The sequence below is a fragment of the Ostrinia furnacalis genome, unplaced genomic scaffold (genome assembly GCF_004193835.3).
Source record: "Ostrinia furnacalis isolate ACB-3 unplaced genomic scaffold, ASM419383v2 OfSCF0069, whole genome shotgun sequence".
NCBI lineage: Eukaryota > Metazoa > Arthropoda > Insecta > Lepidoptera > Crambidae > Ostrinia > Ostrinia furnacalis.
The window spans coordinates 200,580-217,781 of NW_021130308.1; the positions used below are offsets into that span (position 1 = coordinate 200,580).

Sequence of the window (17,202 nt, forward strand, 5' to 3'; positions counted from 1 at the left end):
AATTGCAGCAGGGTAAAACTGTAGAGACGTATATGTACAGAAAAAGCAAGCATCACCGATCTAATAATATATCTATTTGCTGTAGCGGAGTGGTGCAGCTTCGGTACGGATTTTGCGACGCAAATAATTTGCGCGCCAATTGACCTTTCGTCGGACATCGTTGTCGGCACAGAGCGGCGGCGGTGCGGGCGCGGTCGCACCGGCTCTCCAACACGCGCTATATATAGCTGCACGACAACACGCCACACTCCTAACGAACACCCGCCAGGGGCCGGCTACGTAGGCAGTTTTCCTTTATCACCCACCCGACAGCCTGTAGCCTGGATTTTACGGAAGCTTCGCTAGAGCCGCCGCCTCTACAGAGACGTAGGCGACGGGATGTCGACCCACACCTCCCTCCCGGGATCGATACAGATGGTCGCCACAAGAACACCCTTGTGTGGAGATGTATAAGATGAGATATACCTACGTCGACTCAATTTTATTATGTGCGACGTCTTTGGCAGCCGTTACGATTGCGTTTTATTTCTTTGAGAGTCGTCGACGTTGAGCAAGTAGGTAACGTTTGGGAATTATGGCCGATGACGTCCGAATCAAACAATGCTATCGTTAGCTCGTTAATGCGCGATGAGTCTGTTAATGAATGCGACTGTCACCGTGTCGGGTAGTAACCGCGGTGACCTTGAAGAAGCGAACAATGCGCTGCGCTCTCGGCGCGCACAAAGGAGTGCAGCAGTCGACGGCCATCGCGACGACAGTGTTCTCGAATGGAATTCGTACCGTGTGGCGGGTGGCGTGCTGTGTGCTCATTTAAAGATGGCTGCGATAAGGCGCAGTGACGCTCCTCGGGCGCGGGCGTCGTGTAGGCGGCGCGGCTGTGTGCGTGCCGCCGTGTGCCTGTGCTGCGCGTCCCTGGCTGCCCCCGCGCCCCGCGGCACGTTCCGCAACATGTGCGGCGGCTCTGCCCGAGACTGGCCGCCACTGCGCCACCCAACAACCGACCGCAGCCGCTCTCGTGTCGGTCCTCCCGCCCGAGGCCCGCTGATAATGCGCCTTATCAAACCACCAGATAGCAGAGGTGCTGCTCGCTCGTTTAGGTGTCACGGACGCCGCTCTCTGATCGACGTCTGACTCGTGCACGAACACAATCACAGAGCCTTGTTTGCGTTTACCATATTAGCGATTTCTCATTATGAGTCAATAGCGTTGCCAATGGTAAACAACTGTCATAACAACGCCACATACACAGCGCATCTTGCTGACAACATAATAAAGCTGGCGGCAAGAACAATTCTGTCGCAACTCTATTAGAATGTACACAACACTGCACACTGGTCCTAATGTCCACTAGGCATATGTTACGCGTTGGCATAACGTGACAATGATATCGGTTTGCATTAATGAGCACTACAATGACATGCACCAACAATCATCTTACTATCAAGTGCTTGCTGACTAACTCAGGAATCGAACTCGCGACCGATCGTGTTTACTACACTACAGGCTTTTAAATTCGTTTATATGTAGTTAGTTACAAGCCATGGAATATTAAACTCATCATTATTTTTACGGATTTTTCACATACCTACTTAATAAGTACACTGTATCATTGCAATTGCAATTTATACAACATTAGCTACTCGATTCTTTTCGAAAGCATGTGAAATAACGCAGTCTAACATGGGGTTAACAATACAATTTAAGACATCCTATCAAACACATAAAACTTTATGTAGAGTCTACTCTACGCTACATGATGACTGACGCCAACAACTGAGATATTTATGCAATGTGCATGCGTACAAGAGCTACCTACCTATGTGGCAAAATAACTGAGGTAGATGCGCAGTAATTCATCCTCAACACTTCAATTGAGGAAAATGGTGGCCGCAGTACTATGTTGCACATGTGAAATATATGCAATAATCTGTAACGAATAAGTAGGTACTCACGTAGTGTGTGTGCGTGGTGTAGGGCGTAGAAACCCAGGAAAGCGGCCGCAACGTGTCGCAAGAAGCCGTTGAAGTAACATAAGCGCAGCAAATTATCAGGGCCGTGCGACGACGCCGCCGGCTGCACGAACGCCGCTGCCTACGCGACTACCTACCTATGTGTTGTGTACCTATGTGCGGAGCGCTAGCCGCTCGTGTAAACAGCCAACTCGAGGGCAACCTTCTCGCAACATCGACGGAAAAACACGAGCATGGACGCGCAAAGGACAACCGCTCAACAATGAGCCCCGACAACAAAGCGGCCGCGCATCGTGCGACCGCTTCCCAGAAACACCCGCCTGTGCCAGAGTTGCGCTGAAACACTAAACTAAAACGATCGCTATATGACACATTCTCGCCGCATTGCTTAGTCAACGCAGTGCACCTTTGTAGGATTAATGTGGTTAGTCAGGTCTTTATTAGCGGCGGCGATGGTGGTGGTCCGCCATATTGAAGCTTCTACTTGGAAACAAGTTTCGTTGTACGCAAGCGCAAGCAGCCGGCCGCCAGCTGCTCTCGTGTCAGGTGGTGCGTGGCCTCGAGTTAGCCACATAAGAACTATGTACCTCACACAGATACCTCCGCGGCGTAGCGCTAAGATCGCAGGCGAGCACTAATTAAGGTGTAGACCGGCGTCAATTAGGCGACGGCACGATTGTTAACGAAGGCGATAGTAGAATCGCTATCCAGTCACGAATAGTGTTATGATGCTGATCTGTAATATCTTTCTTGTTCTAACATTATCTGTCATCAAAGATAGCGGCCCCATCAATGCGTAGCGCGAGCGTGCCAAAATGTAGAGCGGTTTATGAAAATCGCATTGACATTACGAATTGAATAAGCAAAAGCAGAACAATGGTTCGAGCTTGATTCATTTTTAGGTGGCGTAGTCGGCGCCTGAGTTGTGAGGTCACTGCGAGTGCGACGGACGCGCCGCCGCCGCCGGGCGAGAACACATGGATATGGAGACAGCCGGGGAGCGAGCACGCATACATTACGTGCCGCCTACAAGCAGCACGCGGCTGCCTATCTGCACACAGATTATTACTTGTGTAGTGTGTTCGATATAGCACTGGCACCGAACACCGCGCGCCGCTCTTCATTGTTGGCTGGATGCGAGCGCTGGCGCGAACATGGCCGACCTCTTTTCGTTTCAGTGACATCACGACTGCGACTCTCCAGAGGGGGATAGGCATTGAAAATGAAAACTTCCTGCATTGAAGTTAAAGTACCGCTTTAAGAGTTTTAAAACAACGGAACTCAACTTCTACAGTCAAATTAATTATAGCTACGAGAAAACACAGACTCAACCACTAGGGTAGCAACGAAGAGAAAGGCGTATATTATGTGGCCGTACCGTATGTGAACGGCTGGCGTGCTATATACCCGCACACTACTTTATGCGGCTTCACAGAATCCCTTGAGCAAGGTTATTGTTGATAACGCTATCTCGGAACGAAACCACCAACCATTCCGTACGGCGAAACTTCGCAATAGGTGTTCTTTAGAATTTCCAATAACAACATCCGACATAGCGTGGTCGAATGAGAAAAACATTAAGGTTCATTACAAGGATAACCGCAAGTTACATGGCGTGACCATAATAAAACAGGCCAGTAAACTTTACAAGCGACTCTACCATTATTGCATTGGTAACTTCTTAAATTGCATCGTGACGTCAAAAATTGTTGCATTGTTAATTGACTAATTATATTAATGAGCAGCAAATGTTTATATTCTGTTCGTATCGCACTTTACTAGTTTTAAAAAGCAGGCTCGGCATAATTTTATGTCAGCAAACATTACATACAAAACAGGCTGACTACAGAATCAAGATTATGTAAAGCGAGCGATTAGTTTGCATTTATTATAGGTTTGGTAGAGTCGGAGGCGCGGCAGCCTCCTTCAAGGACGCCTGGCTATGGCTGTGCGAGTGCTACGAATATACGGAACCGACAGCTACCCCCTGCCTGAGGGATCGACGGGAGGTCCGACCTCCGTTGCTCGTCGCTTGAACCTACATAACATACCCGACCGTACATTTTATCCTCATAAGTTATAACGCACCCGAGCGTAGGGAGACCTTATTACCTACAGAGTTCTCTGGCAAAAAAAAACAGGCTACGGTCTACTACGAAATGCTACGAAAGTTCAATACATAAAATAGCCTATGTGGCTTTGATTTTTACTTATCACGCGTTGGTTGGCTAGCAGAATGTGATATAGCGTATCACAAAGGATAACTATGACTTGTATTAACATATCTAGTCACTTACATAATAGTAAAACACATGGTTTTCTTGTAATAATTGAAACTAACTCGTCTCCGCGGTAGAGTTGCACTCAATCAACAACATACGAGTAACTACTTTTTCTTGCTACCTACAAAGCTTGATAACAAGTAAATTAAAACAAAAGAAAAACGATACGTGCGGTAGGCCGCATTCAAAAAAATAAGTGGCAAATGAAGGTCAATAATGTTTCAGCATCCGTGTAAATTGAAATGCAACTTGGTGGCCGCATTAACACAGTCTGAACAAAGAGCTGAGCTGTGACCGGGCTTTTTCCTTGTCATTCAAATTATAATTCACTCTAATTATAGCTGTGAAACTAATATTGCTCATAATTTTTGTTGCAAGAAAAATCTTTTTCACCTTAAGAGTGGGGTTTTTAAGATATATTTATATTTTACGTACTGTTAAAAATAAATAGAGCAAAAGTTAATTAACTTTAATTTATGAAGGCAAAGAATATAGTACCTACATATCATGTAAAATAGCATACTGGAAAATAACATAATGAATACAAATTCCTAATCAGCGATGTACTCGTAGGTCCAGTGTAATGGTATCTTACAGAGTAAAAAAAATGTAAATACAAGCTATTACAACTATTTCAGAAGTGCTAAATCGTTGTCACAGGCATTCTTACAATGACTCATCTACGCAGACGTTCTCTGTACGACACGCCCGAAGTTATAAAGGGGAAGACAGCCCCGTCCGACCATTACAGCGTTGTGTGCAGGCAGGGCTGTCTCGATGCGGTAAAAAGAGTAAAAGCACGACGCCAGCTGCATTGCAGCTGCCGACGCGGCCGCGCCCGAGGTGCACAATGCACTTCAACAACTCAATCCGGTAATGGCGGCCGGGGTTGTCGAGGGATTACGCCAGTGATACGTTAATCGCACATCAAAGCAAACGATTGAATTATGCACTCGTGATAGCGTTCAGATTCAGACACATTGTAATGTATTGAGTGCAAACGTCTCTTTCTAGGTTTCTACGTGGGCGACGATTACGCAAGCGTCTATCTCAGCCGTTTTTCCGAATTTTGAGGCTTTTCGATTACTTAATTGTTGTGCTTATTTAACACGTGATAAACCTAGGTAATGCGTAAAAGCTGAATAAGTAGATAAATAAATCGGCATACATTTTAATTAGAAATTAATTACCTACCTACCGAACTTCCATGTTTGTTTTGTAAGTAAATTGATGTTATTGACGACTTTTGTTAAAAAATATACTGAAAAATAAAAAGTCGGTAAGTAAAAACTGGTTGCCATAAAAAACATACAGTCGAATTGAGAACCTCCTCCTTTTTTAAGTCGGTTAACAAATGCTAGTTGTATGTAAGCTAATAGTAAGTGTATATAGTTGTAGCCATGAGTAAGTGTATATAACAGCCGCCAAACAGCTTCTTGCACTTGGCACGCTACCACTTAGAATTATTAGTGAAAGAAATTATAGTTTCGAAGAACCGGTCAACAACTGAACACCGCACACGACATGCCAAGCTTGCTTATTCTTAGTAGGCAAGCGATGTCTCGCCTAGGAAACATTGAAACGTTACAAAAAATACAGTTGCATTGCCTATTGCCTGAAAACTAACCTATATGGGAGTAGAAATGTAGAGTCAGATATTTGTCCGGATTTCGTAAATCTATCTGCTGTAAAAGTAACTGTAGAATGTTACGAATGTGTGTTATTTTACATTAACGCACTAAAGTATATTTCAATTCAAATAAAGAGTAGATTAACATAGATAGACAGTTCAAAAGTGAGTGTATGGAACATTAATCAACCAGTTAATGAGCGAACCTTTATCATTAAAACATAAAATGTTTTTGATTGCACATGAATGAATTAAAGTAAAATTTGGGCTCTCCTAACATAATCATTATCACAATCGGAACTTGTCACCTTCCTTATGATTCATCGAAACAAAGTTATCAATGTTCTCTGGGTATGGAATTTATCGCGTTTTGTATGTAAATTGCGGTGTGTTAGTATGACGAGACACTTGATCGTGAGGGCAGCGCTATCACCAATAGATATCGGGCGGTGTAGAGACCTACGACAAAGGTCAGAAGAAAAAAACACCCAAGAAGCAGTAATTTAAATATTATTAAACCTACCTATTATGTAGGCTGGGATTTAATCCGCGATTTATTTTGGGTTGTTCTGGAAATAGAAACTGTAATCCCTATTAGCTCGCATTACTCGGAAACTGTGTAAAATATTATCGAGAAAAAAGTAGTTACGTAATTAAAATAAAACCTTTTTCGTTAATCAATATCTCCACAGATGAGGATGACTCTATTAAAACCCATTGTCTTTTAAAAGTAGGTTTACAAACAAACCTCTATCTAATATTTACAGCATTCGATTGCTACGACGCGTCTTCACTAAAGAGTAACGCAACTCTAAGGTTGGGTTGCACCATCTTACTTTAACTTTGACAAACGTCAAAAATCTGTCAAACTCCATACAAAAAACACCGGTTAACGTTATAGTTACGGTCAAAATTAGGTGGTGCAACTCAGCCTAAAGGTAAACTTTTTACATCAGGCCGAGGTGAGTAACGAAATAAATCGGCGTAAAACTTTATCCAAGTGGGTGGGTTCGGAGAATTGATAAATCTTCGTGAGCCGTCGTGTAGGCATTTAAGAGAAATACCTTCCTTCGGTGTTCAAGATGTCTACGTCGCGAGTCGTCCTTCAGGCCGGGCGAGAGGACAGTAGAGCAAAGTACATTACATAAGTCATTGTGTGAATTGTATCTATGTACGAAAGCCCGACTTACTACATTTCGTTCGTAATTGGGAGTGCTTATAATACCTAATGGAAAGTTACCCAAAACTGAATTACGTATTTATGGATCAAATTGAACAGATTTTGAAGATTGGGGATGATTCAGTGCAGAGAACTTGTGAAATCATCGATATTACCCCAGATTGGAATGATCCCATGAAAATAACATTTCTTATAGATTACATTGCCCGCAGTTGAACCCTGACTTATGGGTAATGTTATTGTTTTGGGAAATACCTAATTATGTAAGTCCAGTATAGACTATGGGAATATCCACTACAAGAGGTTTAGAGATAAGAATGCGTACCTACATAATGAATGTTTAATAATGTTTTGGTTAACTGAATTGATATCTGTCTCGTAAATATTAATATGTTTTTTTCATAATTTAAATAAAGAAATTATTATTTAGCTAAGATAACGCTTACTACTAGTCAGAACAGCTCCATAACAAAAAGGGAGGTATGTTCTATTATCATAATAATATTCAATAAACAAATCATCAATATTATGATAAAAAGAGAATTGCTATCATTTCTTATGAATGATCAATTGAAGATAAGAGATAAAATAATAAAAGATGATAATAGAAAACCGGTAGGATTCTTTACCATAACGAGCATTTGCCATCCGCTTGCTACGTCCCTCCGTGCCTGCATCTGGTGTGATGACGTTCACCGATACAATTGCGCAATATAAACAACGTGTTTGTCAAACCGTGTTATTTTCCCACTGACACTAACGATATAACTTTCCAATCCTGTTTCATAATGAACTTTTCGGAGCATTATCAAGCAGCGTCCTCCGGAAGGATTAAGCAGCGATTCCGCGAATCCCCAGGGAAATCAGGGAAACACGTGCGAAATCGAATACGCATTGCGATACACGTCATTATGGTAAGGATGCGGTGACGCAACACGAGCGGTGAATTGACGCCGTCGCGGTGGACGTTCAATATTCAATGATGCCATGCAGATATTGGTCTGTAACCGATAGGATGATTACTTGATAGGCGTTTGCGTATCGACCCATACACCTACTACCTAACTTAGGCGTTTATTTATATTTTCCTCCTATTATTATTGAAATCGTTTTCAGATGTGTCACTACTGAAAATAAACCCCTTTCAGTGGCGTCGACCATTTTCACAACGGTGAAAAGCGCACTCATGAGTTTTTCAGGTCGTGAAAAACGATAGATGATTGAAATCATTAACGTTTTTTCAGGTTCAGCCTTACATATAAATAAACTAGCTACTTATAGGTATTATGAAAAACATAACCCTCCTTCTGGCGCAGTCGGGTAAAATGTCTGAAATTGGGATTAAAGCGAACATAGTTAGGTACCTATTTAGATTCAATAAATCATGCATGGGTAAACATTTCTAAAAACGCAAAAAAAAAAACAGAATTTAAATTGTAAAGTTTCAGTAGCAGAACGTAATGTCCAGCAATCTCTTGAAAAATCGCTCTCAAATGGAAATTTCAAACATATTTTTTTGTGTTAAAAGTTGCCATTAATTCAGAAATTATGTCCATCGGTATTGTGCGTCATACAAAACAATTTGCGATATCACAATTCGAGTAGTCTCATCTCTCCAGACATTGTGATAATGTTCAAGACTGGGACTACCTTGGTACTATTACATTACTTATTCTGTGCTGGGACCTACTGGGAAGCCTTAAATTTGTTACTTACTTAGCTAGAAATACAAGGTCCATGGTATGACGGTATAATGACATAAGTCTGAATGGTCGGTCTGACGAAGAGGCGAGGTGGTAATGGTATACCTAACCTACCTAGCTAGGTGGTAATGGCATACCTAGCTACGTAGACCGTGAGCGCTAGTCTGTGCACCGACATGAAACAGTCAGCTTGCGAGATGCACTAATTAGGTTCTTGAACCCGACCGCGTGTGGGATTTTTCGAGTGATTTAAGTACTGGGCGTTGTTGGTTGCTAACTAGTTCACCTTATTATTCATGGCGGACGATAGTAATTTACCTAGAGCCTATTTAAAATATCAATCATAACTAATAATTGCAAACGACCTGCAAAATTCTACTCAAAATAAAATGAAACCTTATTGTAAAGTAAGTTATATTAATTTGAAAAATAATTGGTTGAATTGACACCCGGTTGTTGAGCTCGGCGAGAAAAATTAACAGCTTGTTAATGCATTGTTATGCGCTGAATATTTTATGTATGGTGGGTGATGGGACTCGTGTGAACAATAAATTTAATAAATGTGCATGTTAAGGCATACTGATTGTAATATTTATATAATGAACCAATACTACTTACCTAATATCAAATTGTATTAACAGAGCTTTAACAACCTACTATACAATACATACATATGCATAGGTAAAAACTAGAAATAGTTTAGATACATAATGCTTAGTTATAACACAGTTATAATGACCATTAATTTATATTTATATAATCATGTTAAACTAAAATTTGCCTGCAGCGGGATTTGAATCTGAGACCGCAGTTGGCTTTGTGACACAGTCATGTGATTAGATACGCGGACCACCAGAATAGGCGGTCGTAAGCGACAGAAATGAAATGTTAAACTTTATGTAGCTTTATGTTATTTAAGCTTTTTTTATATGTATTTAAGGATTATTTGAAAGAATATAAAATAATTGTTTTTTAGATTGTCTACAAAAACGTTTATGCCTGAAAATTTGTCCTTCAGTTCAGTCTTTAACGAATTAGGTAACTAAGGAAGTAAATTTTTGTAACATGTATGTATAACTAATATGACTGTTTAAACCGTCTACCTATGTCATGTATTTCGCTCCCTCAGGGACCCTGGGAATAGCGTCAGGTGGCCAACTGGCTATTCGACTACCGGTCACTTCAACAACCCTGTAGCTACCGGTTCTTTAGAGTTTACATTTTGTGAAAGCGTTTTTACCCGTATTAGGAACAAAACCCTGCCTTTAGTAGGTACCTAGGTATATTAAGATACAACAGTCATCCCAAAGATACGTTGCCTAACATATAGTAAACTAGAGACGTGTACATCTCCATTTCGAAAGTCATTTGCTTCATGTGCATTAACGACTTTTCCATCATCCTAACCCTAATTGCTATTACGAACGCCGCGCGTCCGACCTAACACCGTAATTTGCTTTTTCGGCAGCGACGGCGTAAAAGCAGCAGATTTAGCAAATCCTAGTTGGAAGTCCCGGGTCGACCACTCCTGCGGGGTGCGCCGCCACCCGGCAGCCACCCACCCCCCTACTTTCACTCTTGTGCGTCGGGGATCTCGACCCTGCTGCGGGTACGAAACACTGTTTACGCCTAAGCCCCTCAGACGATTATAGTCCTCCGGCCCCTTCCTTTACGGGCGAAAACGCCATGAGCCTTAAATGGTACGAGGCCGGGAACATTTTTAGCTTCGCATCCACGGAGTAATAACTGACGACGCGCAAGCACGGCATATTAAGGCGTGTATTTGTGGGGTAGAGTCGAAAATGGCGTGGGACAAGAAGTGTTACACGCATAAGGCTGGTGCTGAAGACGCCATCGGACGAGTGGCAGATCCCTTGTCGCCGGGCAACCCGCACACACTCCGTAGATATTTCATGTCGCTCGCTATAGCAAAAACTTAATATTTAGTCTGGTTTAGGGGCCTTTAGAGTAGCTCACGCACGCCCGTGTCAACAACGACTACGTCATTGTGGCCAACAGCCGCGTAGAAATATTCAACAGTTAACAAGCTCGTAAGGATAAGTAAGTCACGTAGTGGTCTCATACTCTGATTCAAACAGCCGTTTCATCAACGAACAGTGTCAGGTATAATATGTAGGTAGATGTGCAAGCACACAATATCAGCAAAGTTGGCTCTTTATCAAGTTAATGCAGTAGCCAATAAAAATTAAAGATAATAAAAGTTGTTGTGGCCTGCTGCTAAATGCAGACCTATCATCTACGTAAATAGGTCTATCATTGAAGTTACAAGTTTTTTTTTAAGTTACCGGAATTTTCATTACAATAAATAAACCAAAGAAAATTCTAATTGATTGATAATGATAAAACAGCTGTGCGATGTCCACAAGTCCCAAAAGTAAAGGTCTTGGCCACATCGCATGCTTTAAAATCATGTGCTGTATTTTCCTCCCTAAGTATTTGTGTTTTGACAATACTACAAACAAACCAATGGAACTGTGACAATGGCAATAGATTGTGTGATAGCCTTTGACAACTGGAAGAAACGGAGCGGAGTGTCGCGACAACATCGCGGTCGGCTCCGATGTAATCATTGGGTAGTGGCATATGTGGTATCTATAGCTACTCGTATTAAGAACGACGCAAGAGCAGAGCAAAGACAGAGCAGAGCCCGAGGTCGGGCGCGCCCGCGTCGCCGACGTCGCGCACTGCTGCCGGCTCGACCCTACTGCCCACGCAATAAGGCGCACATCGCCGCGCGCGCCAGCTGACCTCACCGCACCGCCGGCAAATAATAAATATGTAACACTGATAAAGCCGCAGAAGCGATGACCGGCAAGTATTTAGGGATTCTCGTTTGGCAAACATGACGGGTCATCGCGCCCACGACGCCGCTTCGAGGCCGCCGGCCGAAGCAGTCGGCGCGGCTGCCCACCGACTATTTCTAGTGAACAGGATAGGCCGGAGCGGGATCCTGCGTGAGCGGGCGGCGGAGATGCGGAGTGAGTCACGTGCGGTACATACCTGCGTGCGGCGGTGTTGCGGGTTGTCGTCGCGTCTCGAACAACTCGTGTCGGTGGCGCGCGGCTGACTGGCGGGCAGCAGCGAGCGTCGCCGCGGCAGCAGCGGCCGCCGCCCGCGCCCCGCGCCGCGCCCGCTGCATTCCGTGCGTGCGCCCGCTGCCGTCGGGAGAGCCGCTCGCTCTTCGACACCAGCGCCGCCTGCCGCCTGCAGCCACCCGAGTCGCACGCACGTTGGTGTCACCTCCGCGTGACCCTCGCGGCATGACCTACCCGCGGCGACCTCGCTCAGCTCTCATCCCATCCATGTACCTACAATCGTGTCGATAAACCACTTCTGATCAAACTGTTAACCAATATACATAATTATGTCCAATGAATAAAAAAATAGCCTTTATCATAAGTTAGTCTAGTAAATCTAGTAATAAGACCTTTTAGGTAGTCTTTAATATCTGTCTTATAGTATACTTAGTGATCAACCATTTTACGATATAGGTAGTGCAAGAATCTAAATAAACAATAGCAAGAAAGCATCATTATACAATACCTAGTACCTCACTAGGTATCATTTTCCCGGGACTTTACTCCTGTTGACATTTTTCAAGGTAAAAACTTAGGAAAGCTACAACTTACTATTAAAAACTGTTTAACCTTTAAGTCGTAAACACAAAGCACCAATAAACAAGTGCAAATCACATTAAAACATACTAAATAACATCATAAGTAACCAATAAATTGAAGTAAAAGCAATATTTTTATTTACCTGTTTCAGCGATGACCATTCTTGGTAGTTTTCGAAGCTGACCCGATCAAAATTGAACCCGAGATCGTTCGATTTCCGCGCCACTGCGCCATCCATCGCCTGTCGCAACCTCTCCGTTGGCTTTGTCCGTTCGTTGCGATCGTCAATTTATTGACGACGACAAATTAGGATATTGAATTGAAATTAACATACATAATGTGGTTTTTGATTCTAGATACAAATGCGCTTATTTTCTTAACGAGTACATACCTACTTAATTGACATCTTGTATGTAGGTACCCACATAAGAATCTGATAATCTGACACGGCAATTGCAAGAATGAGCGGTTTATGTGAATATTCTGTGAATTTTCATGCAGGGAACAGTCATGACGTGTTTTAATTTTGTTGATGGGCAATGGGGCATTAAAGATGCTAAATAAAAACATAATACTTAAAGTAATCTTAAGCCTAGGCGCAGACCATCGATTTTTCGTCGGCCGATAGCCGATAGTTTAGTCGGGCTATGGGCATTGGGCATGTATGGAAGTGCGCACATTACACCGATTTGATTTGGCCGATTCTTCATACAATTTAAAATCGAGCACAACTATCGACCAACAAAAAATCGATGGTCTGCGCCTAGTCTAATTATCATTAAAAATAAAAATTGATTGCGCAAAGCTGAGTGAAAACATTATAGTAAGAGCGTTATAAAATGTTTTTTTTTTTGTATAAAACTAACCGTCTTATAGCGATAAGATCGCACAAATTGTGCCATTTTTCATTTATTATATTATTTTGTTATTAACTAAAAAGAGTACCTATCTGCAAGTAAAATCATCAACAATAACAATTTTTCACCAATAATAATTATTATTATAAAAAAGTCAGTACAATAGGTAATTTTAAACTTTCTAAAACTTTTTAAAAATACGCGCCATTATTAGTGATGCGTTGTAGTTGTAGCTCAAACATTTTGAGATACTTATTCGATACGAGCGATAAATGGAGGAAGCCCACTCACTATTGCAATAGTCTATGGTCAACTAATTCTTTCTTCTTTTTCTTTCCCGCGCAAAATTCTGCAACTCTGCAATTTGTTTTGTAATGACAGCTGATTGTTTTTCATAATTTTAGTCAGGGGTTTTCTGTTGGTTTGTCAATTAAAACTTTTGTTTAAATGATGAATGTGACTGTTACAACATTTATTAATCCGTGGTCCTTTTTCTGCATAAAAGAAGAAGATAAGAAGACTAATGAATTATTCGAAAATCCAGTTGAAACTCAACATGTGAATGGCAGTCTTACAGGTCTTTCAGATGTTAAAAATGAGGAGGTAACTACGTTATTCTTTTCTGTTAGATGTTTTTTGAAGTGTAATAAATATAAACAATTCAATAATTCACTAATGAAATGTACATAATTTGTTTTATATTGATACTTTCAGTTCTAAAGTACCTTACTAAATTATGTTTATTTTTCCAAAGTATATTGCAGTGATGTGGAAGGATAAATGGGTTCGTGGAGTAGTTAAAGTGGATACTCAGTTTCTAATCTGGCTTATTGATTATGGCATTTATATATGGCCCAATGAGAAGACAGTGCATGTGAAACTACCCCCTGAACACATGAATTATCCAACCAAAGTATTTGAAGCCAGCATCCATGGAGTTACTCCTATGGATAAAGTAGGTATACAATATAATATTGCTATTTTGTTTTGTTGTGTAGGTACCTGGTATCCATTATGATAATTTTCCAATATTTACTGAAACCTGTTTACCTAATGAATTTATTAACACACAGTAACCAGTTTAACTATTATTAAAGATTAAAATGTTCTTCAATCAACTTCAAATTAATAAGTAAAAGAAATTAAAGTTTCATGTTCTTTAAACTAAAATAAATGCCAAAACTGCCATCCATCTGGGTTAAGATAATTTGTCATTAAATTCAGAAAAATAGTCATTTAAGTGGGAATCTATTTACTTAATTTAATCACACAGTTACAGTTCTGTTTTAGGCCTTATAATGTAATGTAACTATCTAATTTTATGTAATATTCTAATATTTAGTTATGTAACATAATGATTAAAATTGCCAATCATTAAAATTTAATTTCCAATGATATTATTACCTAATTAAAATAAATATTTTTAGGACCTGACTTACGACTGTGAAATAAAAAATTGTGTTACCAATGAGTGGACTGCTGGGTCAATAGAAAAAGCACGGTCATTGATAACAAGTGCTGATAATGTGTACTTCTTGCCTATTGCTCTCTTGACAACTAAAGACAATGATGTTGTAAGTCGTAGAAACTTATTCATATTTTTAAATATGTATTTTAAGAAAAATTTAAAACTTTGTTTAAGTGTTAAATGTGAAACAAAAATGTTTATTCCATTATTGTTTGCAGGTACTGGGGGATTTATATCTGGACTTAAAAGGCAAAGGCATAGTGAACATCATTGATGAGTTGGAATTGTGGCCAGTTTTCTTACAAAAAAATAAGGCTGTGTACATTGAAAGTAATTAATAATTATCACAATATTTTATTAATACCACGAAGCATGTTGTTGGTGAAAGTATATATTTTTATTTGTGTAATATTTTACAGACCTTTCCATCAATTACACAAGTCATCGCAAGCATTTGGGTTGTAAATTGAAGCCAGCTTTTGCTGACTCAGATTTGCCCACAATGAGTATGAATACCACCTATGAGGAATACAGCGACATCTGTGCCGGCGCGCCGCAGTTAGAGACGGTTGAGGAGTGCGACTCTAGTTCAGGAGAGGGCAGCACTGTCCTGGAATATGGAATTGCCAGAGAACCCATGTACACATTGTCGCCCTCTGATATGGAAAAATATTCCCATATGTATATTACTGTTTGTGGCCGGGAGTACAATGTTCTGAATGTGCTCACCAACAAAATGAGAGATCTTAACATGTGTGAGCAATACAAAGACCACGACTTGAAACGTGTAGGGCGGGCCTCTTCAAGACATTCTCTCAAACTTATTAATCAAAACTTCGTACTTGATGATATTCTATAATTTTTTTTTATAATAATTAAGGAGTAATGTTGATCATGCATCTAACTTTTTTCTGAATTTAATTATTCTAGATTTATCACGTAGTCTAGGTCTAGTTAAAAACAAGTTTTGTAATCAATATTACAATGTTTGTACTTATTACTTAATAAGCCTAACTAATTGTATTAATTAATATCACTTACCTTAACTAGCCACATGACTGATATTTGTTCTAACTAGGCAAGTTCCTATTTTTGTTTTTGACTTCATAGAATAATATTTTTGTGTTGTTTTTGTTATAAGGAAGCCATTATTTTTATGTTTATGTTAAGTTTGTACGACTATTTTTTATTTTGTGTGTTTAGCTTTATAATGAAAGCAGGCATTTATGATAAATCTTTGCCTGACTAGTATTTAAGTAGGTACTTTCTTTATGTAATATTTAAGATACTTAAAACGAGTGATATTATAATTGTTATAATACCTACCATATAATAGGTATGTAGAACAGTATATTTATGCTCTCTAGCCTTGTTGCAAAGTTAGTAAAGTTTAGATACCATTACAGCTTTTCTGTGCAATAAAAATTCTCCTTAGCATCAAGGACTAATAAAAATAAAAATGTATACCCCACCATCGATATCAAATATCATAATAATTAATTAATAATTCCTTTTGAAACATATTAAGCTGATTTTGTGCCGAGCGAACGTGTCTTGGTAGAAAACTATTTACACCATATCATGTCAACTTGTGATTTTCTAATAATTAATAACATACGAATTTATTTTTAGATTTCGTATCATCTACATAAAACAAAGAAATTGTGTTGTGATTTAAAATGTAGATTATACATAAGTGCCATTAAAATGTCTCTTTACTAGTTTTGAGAGAATAAAACATTGTTGATAATTTTTATTGTTTTTAATTTTATTATTTTATATACAAGTAGAAATTCTTCCCTTAGGTAAATAAACCTAATTAAGTTACATATTAAGTCTTAAATAACTATTCTGTACACTCTGTTGTACGACGGAATAAAGGCAGTGTTGATGGAAGGCTATCCCAAAAGCGAGTTTATGGCAAGTTTTTGTGATGTATACCGACGAATAAATACTGTGTTGGAGTGTGATGAGGGTATGCTTATTGCAGAAGTAGATATCTAATTTGTACCTTATTTTATCTATGAGGAGAAATTAAAAGTCTACTACATCAATGATATCGGATACTGAACTCAATGGTAATGTAAATGAGACCCTGATTGGAGTGGCTACTACGCTAGTTGGATCACAGACGGAGGCCGGGGTTGGTACTGGCGACGTAGTTGAGAAGTTCCTCGGAGTCCTCGCAGACGACGGGCTTCTCGTGGTAGCAGGCGACGTCGTGCCAGGCGATGCCGTCGTTGTAGACGTTGTTTAGGACGCTCATACAGGACTCTGTGGTTCCGTTGATGTCGAATTCAGCGTTGTCAGGCTGACGTTGCTTCTTGTGGCCGGTCTGCGACCATGGGTTGTAGCCCCAGCCGTTGGGGATCTGGGAAACAAAAAACAGTTAATTTTGATTCTATCATCTCGTATGTGGCTAAGTGATTTTTTTCCAACTTATAATAATCGAACCCATTTTCTCTAAGTTGAGA

The 17,202-nt window shown here is 40.3% G+C and overlaps 3 protein-coding genes across 5 annotated transcripts in view; 1 reads left to right on the forward strand and 2 right to left on the reverse strand.

Moving 5' to 3' along the window:
* The window catches only part of LOC114366698 (zinc finger protein 208), a 28,703-nt gene extending 16,826 nt beyond the window's left edge, over positions 1-11,877 (reverse strand). Inside the window, exon 1 of one of the 3 annotated variants that reach the window (XM_028323644.1) lies at positions 11,787-11,877. The gene's annotated coding sequence lies outside the window, so the exon portion shown is untranslated. Of the gene's footprint in view, positions 1-1,952; positions 2,126-11,786 lie in introns of those variants that run through there. The other 2 variants (XM_028323653.1, XM_028323662.1) reach the window with 2 other exon arrangements.
* Positions 11,878-13,590: 1,713 nt separating this feature from the next.
* LOC114366422 (uncharacterized) lies at positions 13,591-15,885 on the forward strand. The gene is made up of 5 exons (XM_028323294.1): positions 13,591-13,863; positions 14,015-14,215; positions 14,688-14,834; positions 14,947-15,058; positions 15,148-15,885. Exons 1-5 carry the CDS (start codon positions 13,708-13,710, stop codon positions 15,585-15,587), a joined length of 1,056 nt encoding a protein of 351 aa, XP_028179095.1. The 5' UTR covers positions 13,591-13,707; the 3' UTR covers positions 15,588-15,885.
* A 592-nt stretch (positions 15,886-16,477) lies between these two features.
* slf (C-type lectin domain-containing protein slf) overlaps positions 16,478-17,202 on the reverse strand; it is a 31,140-nt gene continuing 30,415 nt past the window's right edge. The window contains exon 5 of the mRNA XM_028323303.1: positions 16,478-17,099. Coding sequence (XP_028179104.1) covers positions 16,854-17,099 — 246 coding nt within the window. The 3' untranslated portion in view covers positions 16,478-16,853. The remainder of the gene's footprint in view (positions 17,100-17,202) is intronic.